The sequence below is a fragment of the Zonotrichia leucophrys genome, chromosome 1 (assembly GCF_028769735.1).
Source record: "Zonotrichia leucophrys gambelii isolate GWCS_2022_RI chromosome 1, RI_Zleu_2.0, whole genome shotgun sequence".
NCBI lineage: Eukaryota > Metazoa > Chordata > Aves > Passeriformes > Passerellidae > Zonotrichia > Zonotrichia leucophrys.
Genome location: NC_088169.1, coordinates 88,975,841 through 88,993,745, shown reverse-complemented (window position 1 = coordinate 88,993,745; position 17,905 = coordinate 88,975,841). Strand labels below are relative to the sequence as shown.

Sequence of the window (17,905 nt, the reverse complement as noted above, 5' to 3'; positions counted from 1 at the left end):
CATGTGATCAAATGGCATAGGAAATGTATACAAAACTATATGAGACAGTTTTAGATTTTATTATGCTACAGATGCAAATAGAGAAATTGGTGCTGGTGGAAGTGCCATGAATTTTAATTAAACATTTTCAGGTTTTCAGGAACTTCTAAAACAGGTACATGTTCCTTTGTGGATTTTTTTTTTCCATACAGGCTTTTTAGATATAGTTGCTCAGAAATCAGGAGATTCAAAGTCAAGGCAGGTAAAGAGACAACAGCTCATAAAAGTAATAACATTCCAGAAGTTACAATCAGTTCTTTCTACAGACAAATAAAAAGAGAAGCAGCCTGGCTTTCAGAAGTACTCACTGCCCATCTACCCTGCAGAGCTTCAAGTGGAGTGATACTGGATCAGAGCCTCAAAAAATCAGATCCCATCTACGTTCGTCAAAATCCTTGATGTGGTAGATAGGGTCAGGCGCTTGGAAGATCTCTCGATGTTACGGGAAGACAGGGCCCCTGTTCCCTTAAATAAAAAAAATCATAAAAATACAACCCCCTAAACCAAATGCCAATACATTCCATCCCTACCCAGTAAATTTCCACCCCTTACTAACCATAGATAGTAAAAGACAAATCCCCTATGATGTAGAAAACCCTAGATTATAAAACCCCACGAGAAAAGATAATAAAAGCCTTTTGACCGTCCACCACATTAGTGTCTGTGTGTTTCATAAGCCCGAGCGACCCTAAAGAGTAAGTCGCCGTTCTGTTCCTTGAAACCAAGTTGCCCTTGCCTTGTATCAGAAAGCAACACCTTAGAACTAAAAGGAAACCAAAAGCATGCACAAAAGCAACAACAGTTCACATTGGTGAAAGGGTTTCTAAATGAGTACGTGAAACTGTCTCACCAGCAGACACAGGTGCAGCACTACAGATAAAGGATTTGCTCAGCAAAAATTGATTGGAAAGGGAGGCTGCACAAAGCAGAAGAAAGGGAAATCCTGCTTGGAGTGCACTGCTTGCCCAAAGCACTCCTGGGACTGAGCTGTAGGGAAGGAGAGGTATATGGAAGGAATGGACAATGGACCTGTTCCAGTAATGGGTTGGGATGAGAGTTTTTCATCAATAAGACTGGATTTTTTTACAGCTAGCATCCCTAAGGGAGAAGCATAAATGTTTTTACTTTGGGGTATCATACTAAAACTTGTATCCTGCACAGTAATAAAATGCACTTTCAGATCCCAGAAGTGAGTTACACTTGTGTGCTTTGGTTATCACTCACGCAAGGTTTAAAATCTAGTGTCCACAGGAAAAAATAAACCACAAATCTAACAACTTACAGTTTGAATTTTAGTAACTATGTTACCACAGCTCAGGCCACCTGAAACCTCAAAATTTTCCAAAATGAGAGTAGTTACTTGTGGTTGGTTAGTGGGAACAGCCCAATTACTATTTTTAGCATGAGGATGGTTGTTTCAGCTCTGAGAGTTCAGCTTAAGAGCAATTTGTGTTGGATGTAGCAGAAGGCACAGTTCACTGCTGACATATCATTCTGACGTAAAAGAATTAGCCAAATAAGTTTACACATATGCAAGCACATGACCAGCTAAATATACATGGGCCTGAGATTCTACTTTAAAACACACTTCCAGATTCTGTGAATGACGCTTGTTTGCATTGTGCACTGTCTCTGTGTCACACAGCTGCCATGGGAGAGGCCTGCAGAACAGAAACCAGAGATCCACAGTCACAGTTCTTTGTTTTTTGTTGGCTTTTCATTTAACAAAAATACTATGTGTGGAAATTTACTTTGAATATTTAGCCTGTTACTTTGAATATTTAGCCTGTTTTAAGAGAAGTGAGAGACATCCTCTAATCTTTTATCCCTCTATTCACCAAAATAACTACTTGGAATACTTTCCAAACAACCCTTCTTTCTCCTACTTTCTCGCAAGATTAATTGTCTACAGGTGCTGGAACAGAGGCCCATACAGATTAATAACAACTGTAGGTATTGCCAGGGCACAGAGACCAATCCATTCTCAGGTGTGGGTTATTTCTTGGGCTGGAAGTTAAATTTCCCTGAACCTGACATTTAAAGAAAAGATAGCTGGACTTACAGAGGAGTACAGTAGGTGTTCCTAGTGACTGACAGCCAGTGCCACTGCAAGATGGGACGGTTTATTGCCCCTCTTGCTTGCACTTATCACCCATTTAATTAGACAAGCAAGTCAGTAGGGGTGGCAGAAGGAACAGAAAATGCCCCTATAAAACCTGCAAATTTGTAAACTTTCCCTGAAACCCAGCTGGGAGAGCTGGGCACCTCCAAGCAGACTCCTTGTGGCTCATACACAGGCAGAACTAGCTCAGAATGCAAGCACAACACTCACAGTCATCTCCTATTTACTAATAATAATTTAGTAACTCACATTTTAAATGAAGCAATGAGGACTGGGGAGAGCAGTGAAAGAACAATCCTGCAATAATTATTGGACTTCACTCACTAAGTTACAGCAGGAAAAAGCATGGGGTTATTTTTGACTTTTGAATTAAGCTTGTTCTTAAATGCCCCTGGCCACCAGCTGGTGAGGTACACAGAAAGGAGAGGGAAAAAAAGCAAACAAGAAAAAAGGTAATTAAAGAGGCCTTTCTTGCCCTGATATTGGATAGCTGTTTTTTTGGCCTTTAGCTGCGTGTTTCCAAAGAAAAGACAGCCCTTCATCATCAGATGAAATTGCAGAAAATAAGACTCACTCTTTCCATCTCCAAAGCTCCCACTGCAGCATTCAACTAACCCCCTCTCTGAACAGTGAGTCCCAACAACACAGGGAAATGTAACCTCCGTCACCATGACATTCCGAGGAAATCAACACCTATCAACTACCACAGAATAATCGAGAACGGATAAAAAGACAGCTGCTTTCTTTCTGTTTTTAATCATGTGTCCAGCCTCTTAAGAGCTTGCTAGGCTAGAGGAGACTTTAAGAAGATTAGTCTTTTCATTAATGCCGGGGTGAGAGCACAGTTTCAGTAACTTCCCCTGGGTATGTTTTTAGCAGAAAGGCAGGCGACTTCTTTGGGTGGTACCTCCCTGTCTGGTGTTTTAACTGAGAAAATACTGAGATTAATTCTGAGCCCAGAGAGCAGGGGAGACTTTCCATGCTTTTTACAAAGAGAAAGAAGAGAAAAAAAAACAAACCCAAGGAAAAAACCTAATGTAGTGTGATGGGTCAACCCTGGATGGGTGCCAGGTATCCACCAAAGAGTGGGTACTGCTCTGTCTCTCCCATCCTCTGCCCTCCTCAGCAGGGACAGAGAAAATATTACAAAAGGCTCATGGGTTGAAATAAGGACAGGGAGAGATCACTCGCAGTTACCATCACGGGAACAATCAGGCTTGACTTAGCAAAATTAATTTAATTTATTACCAATCAAAACTGAGTTAATTAATAAGAAACAAAACCAAATGTCAAAACCTTCCCTTCAGCCCTCATTTATTCTCAGGCCTAACTTTCCACCTGGTTTTCTCTTCCCTCTCCCTCCCAGTGACTTTCTCAGGGGAAGGGCTCCTCACACTCTACCCCTGCTCCAGCATAGGATTCCTCCTATGGAAAACAGTCCATGAATTTCTCCATTAGCTCTTCCCACAGCCTTCAGTTTCTCACATAGTGCTCTAGTATGGGTCACTTCCATGGGGTGCAATCCTTCAGGAACAGGCTGCTGCAGTGTGGGTTCTCTGCAGGGTCAAAAGTCCTGCCAGCAAACCTGCTCCGGTGTGGGCTCCTCTGTCCAGGACTTTGCTCCAGCTTGGGCTTCCTACAAATCACAGCCTCCTATGGGCATCCATCTGCTCTGGCAGGTGGGTCTCTGCATCCCCATGGACCTCCATGGGCTGCAGGGGAATCTCTGCTCTGGTACCTGGAGCACCTCCTGCCCCACCTTCTCCACCGACCTTGATGTCTGTAGTGCTTTTTCTCTCACAAATTCTCTCCCATCTCTTTGGCTGCATTAGTGTAAGGGGTTTTTCTCTTCACATATGTTACCCTAGAGGTGCTACCACTGTTGCTGGTGGGCTCAGCCTTGGCCAGCAGTGGGTTCATCTTGGAACCAGCTGGCCGTGGCTCTGTCAACGTATGGGAAGCTTATGGCAGCTTTCCAAGGAAGCTACCCCTGTAGCCCCCTCACCAAGACATTACCAGCAAGCTAAATATATATATTCAGCCTGGTGATAAATGTAACTTAATTTGCTTTAAACAATAATTATACTTTTTTCTAATTTGGTTTTTTTTTTTAACTTGAAGATGTTCAGTGATGTCTTAAGACATTAATTATCACCTGGAAGAAGAAACTATTACTGTTCCCATTTTTAAGATCAGAAAATAATTTTAAAAGTAAGAGATTCTAAGAAAAGCTTTAAGTTCTACTTACAACAGCTCAGAATGAAAGTAATATATTCAGTGTTTATTGGGCAAACCAAATATGCACTTTTGACCTGGATGTGTAGGTTAAAGCTTTCTGCTAACAAGTTGCGATTATAACTCGGTTGAAGCAGTTGATTCTCTCGAAAGCAATGAGCCTGACACATCCTCTTACACACAAACAGAAATTACAGGAGCACATGCCCATCTTAAAATGTTTTCTTTTCACATCACATATTGCATCATAGAATGGTTTGTGTTGGAAGGAATTTTGAAGATCATCTCATTCCAGCCCCCCTGCCATGGGTGGGAATATCTTCTGCTAGACCAGGTTGCTCAGATCCCCATCCAGCCTGGCCTTGAACACTTCCAGGGATGGGGCATCAAGAGCATCTCTGGCAATCTGTTCCTGTGCCTCATTACTCTCACAGTAAAGGATTTTCTTCCTAATCCTTAATCTGAGCCTCCACTCTTCCAGTATGAAGCTGTTCACCCTTGTTCTGTGTGTCACTATGTGCCCGGTACAAAGCCTTCCTACACCTTTCAGTATTTCCCCAGCTTTTAGGGCATGACAGCCCCTCAGAGCAGCAATGAAATCACATTGACCAAGTGTCCTGGTTCAGGGCAAATTTGGGAGAAAACCTCTGAAGGGGGCCCCTCCAGAAAGCAAACCCACACAGCCCCTTCCCCCAGCCGGTTCAGGAAGGATTCCTCGGAGAGAAGTGGAAAGAACCTGTTTATTTAACAGGCACAGCACCCCCGAGCACACAAAATGAACAGTACCAGATGACACCACTCTTTCACCGCTCTGAAAAAGACGACAAACTCAGAAAGTCTCCCCTGGGGGTGGTCACTCTGTTCTCAGTCCCTCCGGCGCTGGGGCAGCTGCTGCAGCCACAGGGTGCAAACTCTCCGTGTTCCCAGGTCCCAGTCCAGAGCAGGTTCGAATAGGTCCAAAAAAAGGGAAAGAAGACAGTCCAGGAAAAAAATTGGACTCCTTAGCTACTAACTAATGAGCAGGAGAAAAAAAGCGAGAACAAAGCAAAGCAGAAGCAAGAGCAAAGCAAGAAGCAAAGCAAAAAGCAAAAGCAGCACTATGTACTGCCCTGTCTCTGTGTCTCATCACCCGCCACCCATGGGGGAGCATCTGATAAGAAACCAAAACAAAACTTTCACTCTTCAGAGCCAGTCTTGAAGGCACAGAACATAATATCCAGCATAAACAGAACACACGAATGGGAATACAAGCATCATAACATCACCCTAGGACACTAGGTGACACTTTCATTGTACCATTTTTACACTACACCCATGTTACCCCACACTTATTCCCACAGAGGTTTTGAAGCACGAATTCTCGGGAATAGCTTCTCTTAGAGATGCCACAAGGGAATGCAAGAGAAACTTAAAAGGGTTTCAACCAGGCTAACTTAAAATAGCAATCCCAAAGATTGGCAGCTTAGATAGACTATTCCATCTCTAATTCACCAGCAGCTTTCTTCTGAAAAGTGAGAAAACCAGAATTTTTTTCCTTTTAGGAATCTCCAGCACTTCATGGCTGGGCAGTTACAAGCCTGTACCATCACACATATTGCAATCAAGGCTGAGCTCAACAAGAAAGGTACAGGCAAGGGATAGAAAATAACTATCAACCCCCACCTTTGAATGGCTCAAATCCATTAAATACCTTCTCTTGCAAATCAGACCTTGAAGGAGAAGGGAAAGGGGCAGACATTACAGCAGCTTTCCAAGAGTCTTGTAACTGAATTTGAATGCTGGAGACTTTGCAAGGTAATGGGATTCAGGGACTAGATGCTGTAGCACAACTGAAAAACCCTTTCAGAGCATTTCTAAAGTGCAAATTCATTAATCAACAGAATGCACTTTAGGGCAGCTGATCATTGTTTATGGATTTCAAATGAAGATTTCACTTTTTTTTTTTTAATCATTCAAGTATTAAGACCTCAGCATGATAATGAAGTGGCAAAGTTTAACAGCTTTGTTGTTATACAGGAGGTTGAGTTAGGCAAGCAAAATACCTCTAAGCGATTAGACACGGAAAGGATTTATTGCTGTATGAGAAATTGCAGTTGTTTTGATATGACACAGATGTATCCAGCTTTCCTGACATTCCTGGGACACTCTAACCTTTTCAAAAAGATAAAATGCAAACCCCATGATTTCTGTACTACTGAAGACAGGCTGCTGTTTGTTGCATTCTAAATGCAACTTTGGAGTTTCCTGTAGGACAGAAATTTCAGTTCAGTCAGCTGCGAGACAGAGCTTGCTTAGAAGAATGATCAAAAACAAACAAACAAAAAAAAAAATTGAAAAACTTAACATTAAAAACATTGAAAACTTAACATAGTCTCCCACAGCACCCACCACCACCCTTGCCAACAGGGAAAAAAACCCACCTGCCTGTCAGTTAGGAGACAGTGTAACATACCCTGAACAGCCTGATGGACGCACAGTCTTGATATGCTGCCAAAGAATATTAAACAACGACAGGTCTTTGAATGCATAGCACACACTTAAACAGAACAACTCTTTGAAAGCTAAGAAAAATAAAATAATTGCCTCTAATTATTTTTAGCACAACTTCATAAATCATTGATATTTTACCTCATTTACATTTTATTGAGTGTACATCAACAATCAGAGCATATTTATTTTCAGAGGTGTGTTGTCTTTGCTGACAGAATAGCACCAGGCATTATTTCCTCTGTAGCATGGACTAAGGATAGCTTGTTGGCATACTAGGTTGGTTCTTAAGGCAAATAAATATCAAGTAATAAAAATATCATTCTCACATTAATAACTCCACTCATACCAACCAGTTGTCTAGGTGCCTGCAACTGGTGGGTGAAGCCGCTGCAAAACACTGGTGACACAAAAACTCCCCCCAGCAGTACAAGTTGTGTGCACAGGAAACGAAATAAGGACAGGACAATAACTTTTAAAAAAACCAAACACACAAACAAAAGGAAACAAATTACCCTCAGCAATTTCAGCATTATCTGGAGAATTAGCATCGTTTAAAAGGCCATAAGAACATTAAGAATATTAACTGTAAGAACAATTAATTTAATGAAGCAATAACTTTATTGAAGGAAACAAATAGCACTTGTAAGGGTTTCACTTCATTACAGAGAAAGTTGTCAGAAAAAAAGACCTTTATCAAAGTAGAAATCAAACAGTGTAAATGCATAGAAAAAGCACATCAGCAAACACAACCAGTAACAGTATAAAACATTGCAAAGAATTTTTCTGAGTTCAGTTTTTATTTTACAAAACAATTCCACAGCTGGTAAAAAAAATTTAGTCACATTACAGCAAGGCACATGGTTTTAAGACAATAAACTATTTGTGTGCTTTGACTCTAAAATGGTCATCATTTACTATGGTTGTAAACATCAATATTTAAGACAAACATGTTTAAACATCCTCCTCCTCCTCAGTTCACAACAGCACAGTGATGTCACTTTCAAGAACATGATTAAGTACCAAAATTAAGGAAGAGCTGTTTTTCGGAAGCTCGAGGCACACATAGAGCTCAACACACTTTCCTTTTATAAACAAGGTATCTGAAAAGAATTTCAACTTGTGGCAGAAAATTCTTCCTTGGTTTTCGTAACAGCTCATGCACAATCTTATTACTATAAATACTACATGAGATTAAATTGTTCACATCATCAGTGTTGAACCATTTCAGATAGTACCAGTATTCATAATGGACTTCATCACATGAAACGGAGCAAAACTTTGAAGTAGTAGAAAAAAAAATCCCATATTTCAATGTATAGAGTCTCAGTACTTTGGGAACAGATGACTACCACCCTCCCTATTTGCCTTTCTAATATAGCTGGAAAGTCAGCTGATCCAGGAAATACAAATTTTCTGCTAGAACTGTACAGTAAGGCTGCTTGGTTGAGGTTATGTTATCTGTACAGCAAAAAGTGAAAAAAGGGGACTAATTGGTCAACAGGTTGAGCAAAAAGCACTTTCTGTTAGAACACCAAATCCTACTGAGATGAGCACCCAACATCAAAGAAGTTTCCTTAGAGAAGTCAGCCTTAAGTGCTGTAGGCAACTGAGCAACGACTTCGACTTCGGGAAGGAAGAAGCTTTGTGATTCCAACCAGAAGCTCTCTATTCAAGTAGAGCGCACAAAACAAACATTCCTGCCCTCAAGAACAGTGAGATGGAAAGCTTCAAAAATACCCACCATGCTTCCTGCCAAGCAGATAACTAAAGCTGATGATATCAAAACGTAACACAAAGTAGGTTTAATGACCAAAAAAAACGGTATAATGATATAATCTAATTCAGACTGAAAACTACTCAAGAGGGAATATTTATATAGTTTACTCCCCAGTTATGTAAAAATCATATAAAATAAAGTACTTCAGTAAAGGGGAAATTTCTTTTGCTGATAAACTGTCAACAGCCTCACTACAACTATTTAAAAGTGAGTAAGAATCTAAAGAGTTTTGCTCTGGGAGAGCTATTTTAAATAAAAACTGCTTGTAGATGAAGCAACAAACCCTGAGGATGTTTCACATATTGGTAAGAATATGGCAAGTCTCTCCTACTGTCTGATGTCCCCAGGAACAGAATACAACACCAAAGGGCAACATAAACCCCAGTGGCATTCTTGTGATCCTTGTGTCCTTGCCATCTTCCCTTGAGTTCCCTTCCTGTAAGGGCACAATTGCTTAGCCTCATGTGCTGTGCAGTCAGATGAAGATTTGTTCTTCTCTCTTCCTGAATAAAAGGCTGTGAAGCTGGAATTAGAGTTTTAAACTGAGAAGGGGGAAAGGACAAAAATCCATTTATGTACTATCTTCTGGTATTTTCATAAATTTCCTACTTCTAATTGGCTGTGTTCACAAGAGCCAGCTAAAAGGTTCTAGTTAGCTAGAACTAGTGCATGTTGAAAAACTAATATTCACCATACCCAATTGTACTGTTCTTCCAGAACTTCCAGAGAGTCAGGCTACCAGAACTCTGCCCAAGCTGGCCAAAACATAAACAAAAGGCATTACTCCTCCTAATCTGAAGTAATCAAAAAAGAATCCCAAAAGTCAAATTGTTATCGTGGCTGCTGAACCTGGAATGATGATCAGAGTTAACATAACTTAGTTGGAGAGGGTAAGGAGAAAACAATGGATACTGTGCTTGTAGCTTTTTCCAGGGACATTCAGAGATGCAAAAATTAAAGGAATATTGGAATGTAAAAGGCATTAGGGTTGCATTTCAATTTCCCTTATACAAAAGGAATTCTGTAAAAATTATCAAAGTCCTAAGAAAAGACTGGCACAGGTCCTTTGACTGATGTAAATTAGGTTTTGAACTTCGTCCCTGATAAGAAGTTTAGACACTTAGATCAGCCAGGGAAGAGAAGGATCAGTTTTCTTTAATTCCCAGTCTCTCTTGGGAATTTAACCAAATAATCTTTTCAAGAAGAGTAATAGTTAACAAATTTATTTCAACACTTACTTCTAAATCCTGGGAGGTAAAAAAAGCACCAGGATGCAGTACTTGAATCTGCATAACTTGCATCCCAACATCAGTGCTGTCTTTCCAAGGTGGCATCTCCCTTTCAAATGCCTTTGCAACAGTAATTCTGGCACCATGAATCCACAGAATGCTTGTCAAAATCTCCCTTTCATACCATCTACAAAGGGAATAGTTAATTTATTTTTTTTAGAGGATCCTTACAGGTGGGTGGTACCGGGCTTTATAAATTATCAGAAGGACACTTAAATTTAAGATTTTGGATTAATTAATTTCTTAATAACTTTCTGGAAACCATAGAACTATTTGCCTTCACTGTGAGCTTATACTTCACAGCCAAGTAGGTTCAGATTTTCCTGCATTAAAGTCTTTGTGATACAAGTCAGGGATACACCTGCCATGCAAACACAATGCTCTTAAACAACTAAACGCTTAGTAGATTGAGGAAGAGATGTTTCAGTTCCTACTAGAGTGCACTGGAAAACTATAATCTTAAACACTGGCTTCAGCAAGACAATTTGGTAAGAGGAAAGGGGAAAGTAGTAAAACATTATCTCACACAGCAGAAGCAGGAATCTGTGCTCAGATATTACACTGACCACTGCAATGCCGCGGTGGTATTATTGGTATTACACATAGCTCAGAAGATGAAGAGAACAGAGTGGCCTTGGAATTTGGATACAAACCACTCAGCACTTGTTTGGAGCTGGCAGAGGGATTGTTTCACGCTTTCCTTGCTACCACAGAAACAGAATATTGTGCTTTCTCCTCCATGCAGAGAAGTTCACTGGTGTATGCAAGAGTTTCAGCAGAAAGAAAACTGATTCCACTTACAAAGAAACAAAGAGAAATGTTGGAGTTTTAACTTATTTACAAGTTCAGAAGAGAATGTCTTCTCCCTGACCCAGACTGCTTAAAAACAATAGCCCACTTCTACCTTATGACAGTTTGCCCTTTGAGAAAGGACATACATAAATTATTTTACTGCTTGCCTACCATGCCCTTTGCATTGCTCTTATGCTACAGCTGGAGGAGAGGAGAAGCACTCACTTCATGTGAAAAATGTCAGCTTCCTCCCTTGCAACCATGAGCAAGGAAAAGAGCTCAGGTTTCTGGAAGCTGAAAACATCAATGGACCTTATTTTATGAGTGTTTTTCCAACAGGAACAAGATTTTTCAGATGAAAATGTCCCTTTCATGTATTTTAAGGAAAGACTATCAGTATGGACTGAGAATTAAAGATTTCATTAAAGATGCAAACATTTAATGGTTAGTCCAAAACTGTGTTTGGTTTTAGAATTACATCTTTTAGAAGTCTCATAAACCTAAAATCTTTCAAGAGAGACAGGAAAAGAAAGAATACGAATATTCCATTATCTAAGGCAAAAAGTGCAAAGATTAAGTGACATAAGGCTATTTTAAAAAATCCCAAGTTGTTTCAACTCTAGAACTGGCAAAGTCCCAGAAGAGCCAAGGTCTTCACTTACAAATTTCACACATTACTTTGAAACTTTTGCAAAACCAAATGCATGAATTTATGCAAGAATCACCATAACAAATTGTGGACCTCTCCCCAGTTCTTCTGCCAGACTGAATTTCACTTGATCACAAGCCCCCTGTCCCACAGACACCATTGCTTACAAACCCAAGCAAGTGCAGATACTGGGTGTAACATAAGAAGCAGCTGAAAGGCACATGTTCAAGACAGAAGTAGGAAACTACACAGCACAGTGATCCAACACAGCTCCTAGAACTTTGTGAGGCATCCAGTATTCCTGTTAGGACAGACAGACTGAAACACATTTCTTCACAGCATCCCTACAGGCAGAAGAAAGAAAAAAATATAAGAGAATCCGAGTCACCCGAGTTACATGATTTGATAAGAGTAATTCCATGCTGCTATCCCACTGACACCGAGGACTGTAGAGATCAGCTGGCCATGTATAAATTGCATTAACGTGGTTTGCATGACTACACAAATGCCTTAGAGAAAAGCAGGTCTGCTCAGTGGCCACCTGCTGCGGAAGCGACACCTGCAAGGCTGCACTGAGGCAGGGCACTGCAGAAGGGTGGGGCAGGAGACACAGCTGTGCTCATACAGAACAGTGCTCATGGGGGACAACAGGACAAAAGGGACACAGAAGAATATACTTGTCTAGTAGCAGTTTGGACCAACATTCAGGCATTCCAAAGGTAAGCCTTACGCTTATACGAAATGCTCAGCATTTGGTCAGCAGGCTTACATATTCCTATGGGAAGCCCTCTTATTTTCTCCATTTGTGTTCTCCCACTAGAGAAAATGCTTATTTTCATTTTCAGATGTAACTACTTGTATTTCCTACACCATGGAAAACCTTCTAAAGCCACACATGACAACACTTCTCTAAGCTAATCTTCTGTATGATTAAACCTCAAAATGACAAAGAGTAAGAGAGCAGAGAAACTTACCTTGCATATGGTATGAAGGAAATGCTGTACCTAAAAAGGAAAGATTTTGAAAGTTACTTTTCATGTCAGATTTTATTAGAATCACAAATAAGAACAACCCCTCTGATATTCTAAACTGCAAGTTACATAACCAAAATGAAGCTCTGAGTTTATGAGTAACAGGAAGGAGTATCCTTGCAAGCCATCTCAGCCCAGCCAGGGTATGAAACACTAGGACAAAATAGAGGCGGATGTTGTAAAAGCATTTTAAACGCAGCTCTCCTGCATCCAGTATTCTTCATGCTCCAACTCTTACAAGTAGGCAAGATTAGCATTGAGGGCTGGCTAGGAGTCTGTATCAGTTTGTGCACTCGTTTGGTGACCTTGCACAGACCATATGTTAACATGAAGAACACTGACAGTTTGATTGGCATAACTGGGCCTCTGAATGAGACAAATTCAGGAGAGTGTAAAAGAGAAATACCAGATAGTAGGCAACAAACTGATTTAAAAGGGAAAGAAAAAAAAAACAAGCTCAGTTCAAGCTCAGAGAAATCAAAGGAACTTCCTCTAGAAATGGAGCCCTGAGCTCCATCTCCACAGCCTCTGTAGTGGTGTGAGAGACCACGAAGTGTGAAGAGATCAGCTCCTCACTGATGCATTGTCTTGTATCTAAGGGATTGACAAAGCAAAAATTTTCCTTCCGCCTAACTCAACATCAAAATCCCCTCACAATTCAGCTACCGCTGTCAGGTGCAACAGAAAGTGGAGTGTGTAGGGAGGAAATCACTCACCATGCCATGGCAAAAAACTGTAAGATGCAGAAAAGCAGCGCGAGTCCTGCCTTACGCCACTGGAGGGGAGAGGAGAGAGGAGGGGGAAAGAAACACAGCAGAGACAACAGTGTAAGAATCTTACTTTTAAAATATACTACAGTTACATTAACTCCAACTATATATACATACAGGACTCCAGTACTCACCCAGAAAGCCGAACACAGTGTTAGTATGAGACACAACTAGAAGAAAACAAATTATTTTAATTAAAAATAGAAACAACTCCAGTTTCTATAAATATTGCAACACTGTAATGAGGTCCTTCACAGAGACAGAAATGAATTACATAATTTCACAGTTTTATTCAATTTTTCATCATAAGAGTTCCTCATATTTAAAAGTTTATTGTATTTAAAATGTTCTCGCTATTAGATTTCTTAAGTGAATTAAAGCAATCAGGAAATATCAGGGTGGTATCTCCAGAAAATTATTTTATAGCTGCAAAGGAGCAAGAGGAAGAGGTTCCTGAAGCTCTTTTGCAGGTCTCTACTCCATCCCACACACTTCTTGGTGTCACAGTCACACACACCATTTCATCATTTTGCATAAGTAAGACTTTTCAAATACTTTTCAGTCACCATTCTTAGTCTTTCTGCTTCTGCATAGTTCCTGATGATTACATGGTTACCATAGCATTGAAGTTATGTCATTACTTAAAAGTTCACCAATTAAAACCACGCTACACTTACAAGAACTTCAGTCTATTGCTTAGTAGCTCTCCTGTGTACATTCTGAAGTAAGGCACAGTCATTCAAACCAGCACTTTTTCTGTTTTCAGAGTTGCACTGTGTCTTTCTTTACTACAGGTAAAATCTTGGGGAGTAGTAGGATCATCTTCTGCTTCAACCCTCAGATTTAACAGACACCTCCTATTAGTTTTCATTTTCAATTTAAGATATGACAGCTCATTTATCTATGATAGATGCTGATAATTCATCTTCCTTCATCAGCATCTAACAGCCCTTAGATACACATGCGCCATTGTGCTACTAGAGAATATTATGTGCAACCTGCCAGAATGGAAAAAAACCCCATGTAGTACTGCAGACTCCAACACTAAGATATGCACTGCCAATGAAATCATACACTTGAGCTCAACCAGTACTGACAATAAATGCAGTTCTTTCATTAGTTTTAAGGTGGGGATACTGGTCTAAATACTGCATCATACATCTAATGACTGGCTTTATCGCAGTGAACAACATTCCAGGAATTCTTCTGACTCCAGGCATCCTGAATGCATACAAAACACACACACACACACTACACAGTAGCTTCTTGCTTGGATCTGCAAGCATACACAGTCAATTTCTCAACCTCTGCAGCATCTCTGGATGTGTAAAGAGAAAATGAGAAGTGCTGATACAAGCAAGCACTCTGAAGACATTCAGACTGAAAATGGGAGTTTCATGCAAGTTAAACCACCTTTCAACTTTTTTACTTGCCAGAAGCAAACAGGAAAGTTGCAGAGACAAAAAAAATCCTGTGTACTTTAAAGAAGAGTCAGTCTGAAACTTACCAGCAACTTTCAGACACAGAAACATACACAACACAAGGCTTGCTATAACTTCCATCTTCTGAAAATAGTACAATCCCAAGGGTCACTCCACTGAATGTTGAATTTGCAATTTCATTCTGTCATACAAGTTTCAAAACGTGAAGCTATCAGCCAGCTGGGAAGATCACTAATGCAAGGCTACCAAGGCACAGTTTCCCCAGCTGCTTTGTTACAAAGAGATGGAAACACTCAAGGAAATACCAACACATTTATCAAGAAATACCTACACTACCTATTTTATCAAGAAATACCTTGATATTTCTTGATAAAATAGGTAGTGTAGGTATTACCTACAGCTCCTTCAAAGCAATCAGACCCAATACAAAAAGACAAAATCATGCCAAACAAAATATCTAGCAATATCCATAGGACAACTTAAAAAAAAATTTGCTTCCCATCATTCACTTCTTAGAGGACACATAAATATGATGTTGTGACCTCATGTACCCTAAAAAGCACATGCATGGTTCACACACACCAGCCACAGACCCTTAATGCTCATTTAGCTAAACAAGCTGGCTTCAGCTCAGTCTTGCCTAACAGAGAGCTGCTTCTCTGCTGCCACACTTACCCTTCCACTACAGCAGATGTGCAGCATTCAACAATTTAAGAAAAGACAAAAAAACACGAACCAATAAACCACCCCCAGGCACATCCTGAGCCATAGCTGGATCCATGGATATGAAAGGACTTCACAATAAAAATTGTTGCCAGGTTTGTATGAGTTAACAGTGACTCCTTGGATACTTACTAGCATAACAATAGTAGCGATCAAACGTGTAGGCTCAAACATCCGCTTGAATTGTTTCATTGGTCCCATAAGAAACATAGTGCTGTGAAAAATAAGTCGAGATGAACATGGAAATGAGAAAGGCAAAAGTGAAACTCAGTAAGATTAAACTGTCTGCTGCCACAGGGGCATCAGTACGCTGTGTTGTTATGGCAATCAGTGCAGCAAAACAAAAGAAATGGGATTATACGAGACAAAATCCTTTCTTTGTGCAAGGTATTTACAATTTTATTCACACTTGTTCCGTTAAAATTAACAGAAGCAGAGCACAACTATCAAGTTAGAAGCACAGGCCAAGGTCAGCTCCAATCAGATCATCCTTGACCGATGCTTTTCTAACCTGCTTTTCAAAAATCATTTTAAAATTTGCTTTTCAAGAACACCATCCACAGAGGCTCTTCCATGGATTGCCAGGTAATCCAACTCAATTCCTCTACATAAAAGGCTGTTTTCATGCCTGCATCCATTCTCTGATCCCTTACCAGGTCTGCAGCCTCATTTAGGGCCCTGGTGATGGATACTGGATGAATTACACAAGGTGAAAGTTTCAACTGAAGTGATATTTCTGCCTCATATTCTATATTATTCTGCCTCATTAGCATATTTCTTCCAATTCCATCATTTACGCTTTCTTGCATAACGCTAAGTTTTCACAATCACATAAAGCTGGGCTTGTCACAGAGTATGCAAGGCTTTGCTTCAGGAATCTCAAAGGCCAGGAATTCTTACTACATATACTTGCCCTGACAGACAGACTGCCCCAAACATACTCACCAAAACACACAGAGCACTGCCAAATGCAAAATGGCAAAGAATTGTTTTTATCTGGGGGAGAAAGAACCAACAAAATCAAAAAACCTCAATGCTTACAGCATGAGTATGATTCCTGTTTACTAATGAGCAACTTTTATCTTGAATGCATTACTAACAACAATTTAAAAAATTAAAATTTTCTTTATCATTTCAGGGCACTACTGGGGAAATGCTGTTCTGTAGAATTCAACAAGAAAATAATCTACAAAAGCAAATCTCTCGCAAATGCAACAGCTTCTACCACTCATGCACTATGAATCTGCTTTTGTTTCTCATCTGTATTAGGGAAATTATATATAAAGATTGTTACCTCCCAATGGATGCAATATTCCCCAGGGTATAAAACACAGCAAAGAGTACCAGCCCTTTCTTTGGTATCCATAGCAGACAACTACCCTGAAAAGGAACATTTAGAGAAAGGGGGAGGGGGAAATTAACAGGTTTTAAATTGAAACAAACATACATATCCAAGAAGTGTCACATCACGAAAGAACTCTTAAGGAAACTCCAAGCCAAACTGCAGAATTACGCATACGAAAGTAAATCGCGTTTATTGGCATTCTTGTTAAGAGTCAGTGTATTCTATCTAACTGGAACCGAGTCAAAGGTCTCCACAGAGAATCGAAAAAACCAGCAGCAGCATAGAGGAAGGCTCTAATTATCTGGGCTCCTGAAACTCAAATACTGAGGAGAATCTGGCAAAAAGTCCTTACCAAGATCGAACACAGGCATCCGATCGCAAAACACGCAATGAAACCTTTCACTCGGGTGCCCCAACCTAAGGAAGTCGCATCGATAACCTGGAAACGAGGAGAAAAACAAAAGCGAAAGTTCTTTACTTACAGCTCCTGCCTCCTACCGAGCGCGAAACCTTCCTCTCAGGCGCTGCCGCGCCGGGTCCCGTTCAGGCACCCTCCCGAGTGTCCCGCGGGAAGCGGGCCATGCCGCAGCTCCGGGACCCGCCGGGGTACCGCCCGCCCATGCCACCGGCGCCTTCTCGGGGGCGGATGCTCCGCCACCGCGCCGAGCACACCGCGGACGGGCGGACGGGCGGCCGGGTTCCCCCACACGGCATCGCTGGTGGCAGCGCTACCTCGGCCAGGCCGCTCGGCTCCTCCGCGTCGCGGCCACTCAGCACTCGCTTCAGCTTGTCCATGGCTCCGCACCCCGCCCGCCCGGACGGCCGGCCGGAATGTCCTGCTCTGCCCTTCCTTTCCCTCCCCTCCCCAGGGACTACCAGCCCCGGCAGCCACCACGCCCACCTGCATGCCGCAGGTAGGGGAAGGCCGGCGGGGCGGCGCGAAGACTGCCGGGGAATGTAGTCCAGTTGTCATGGATTCTATCTCCTCCCAGCACTTTCCACTCCATGGTTTGGCAGTAGCAAAACTCGTTTTATAGTCGGTGAGGTTTCATTTTAATTCCACGACTGTGGCTCTTTTCCCGGTCACTTTATTTTTGTAATGAGCCTAGCAGGCTCCTGACAGACAAAGCTATCTGGATGCAAAGTTCTGCTAGCAGCCAAAATTCAGCATCACAAGTAGTTATTTCAGTTTATTTTGCTC

The 17,905-nt window shown here is 41.1% G+C and overlaps 1 protein-coding gene across 1 annotated transcript; it reads right to left on the bottom strand.

Moving 5' to 3' along the window:
• Positions 1-7,481: 7,481 nt before the first annotated feature.
• SFT2D2 (SFT2 domain containing 2) lies at positions 7,482-17,807 on the bottom strand. Its single transcript, XM_064721612.1, has 8 exons — positions 17,437-17,807; positions 17,057-17,143; positions 16,654-16,739; positions 15,492-15,573; positions 13,329-13,364; positions 13,141-13,199; positions 12,368-12,397; positions 7,482-11,737 (listed from the first exon to the last, which is right to left on the bottom strand). Exons 1-8 carry the CDS (start codon positions 17,497-17,499, stop codon positions 11,698-11,700), a joined length of 483 nt encoding a protein of 160 aa, XP_064577682.1. The 5' UTR covers positions 17,500-17,807; the 3' UTR covers positions 7,482-11,697.
• Between the last annotated feature and the right edge of the window lie 98 nt (positions 17,808-17,905).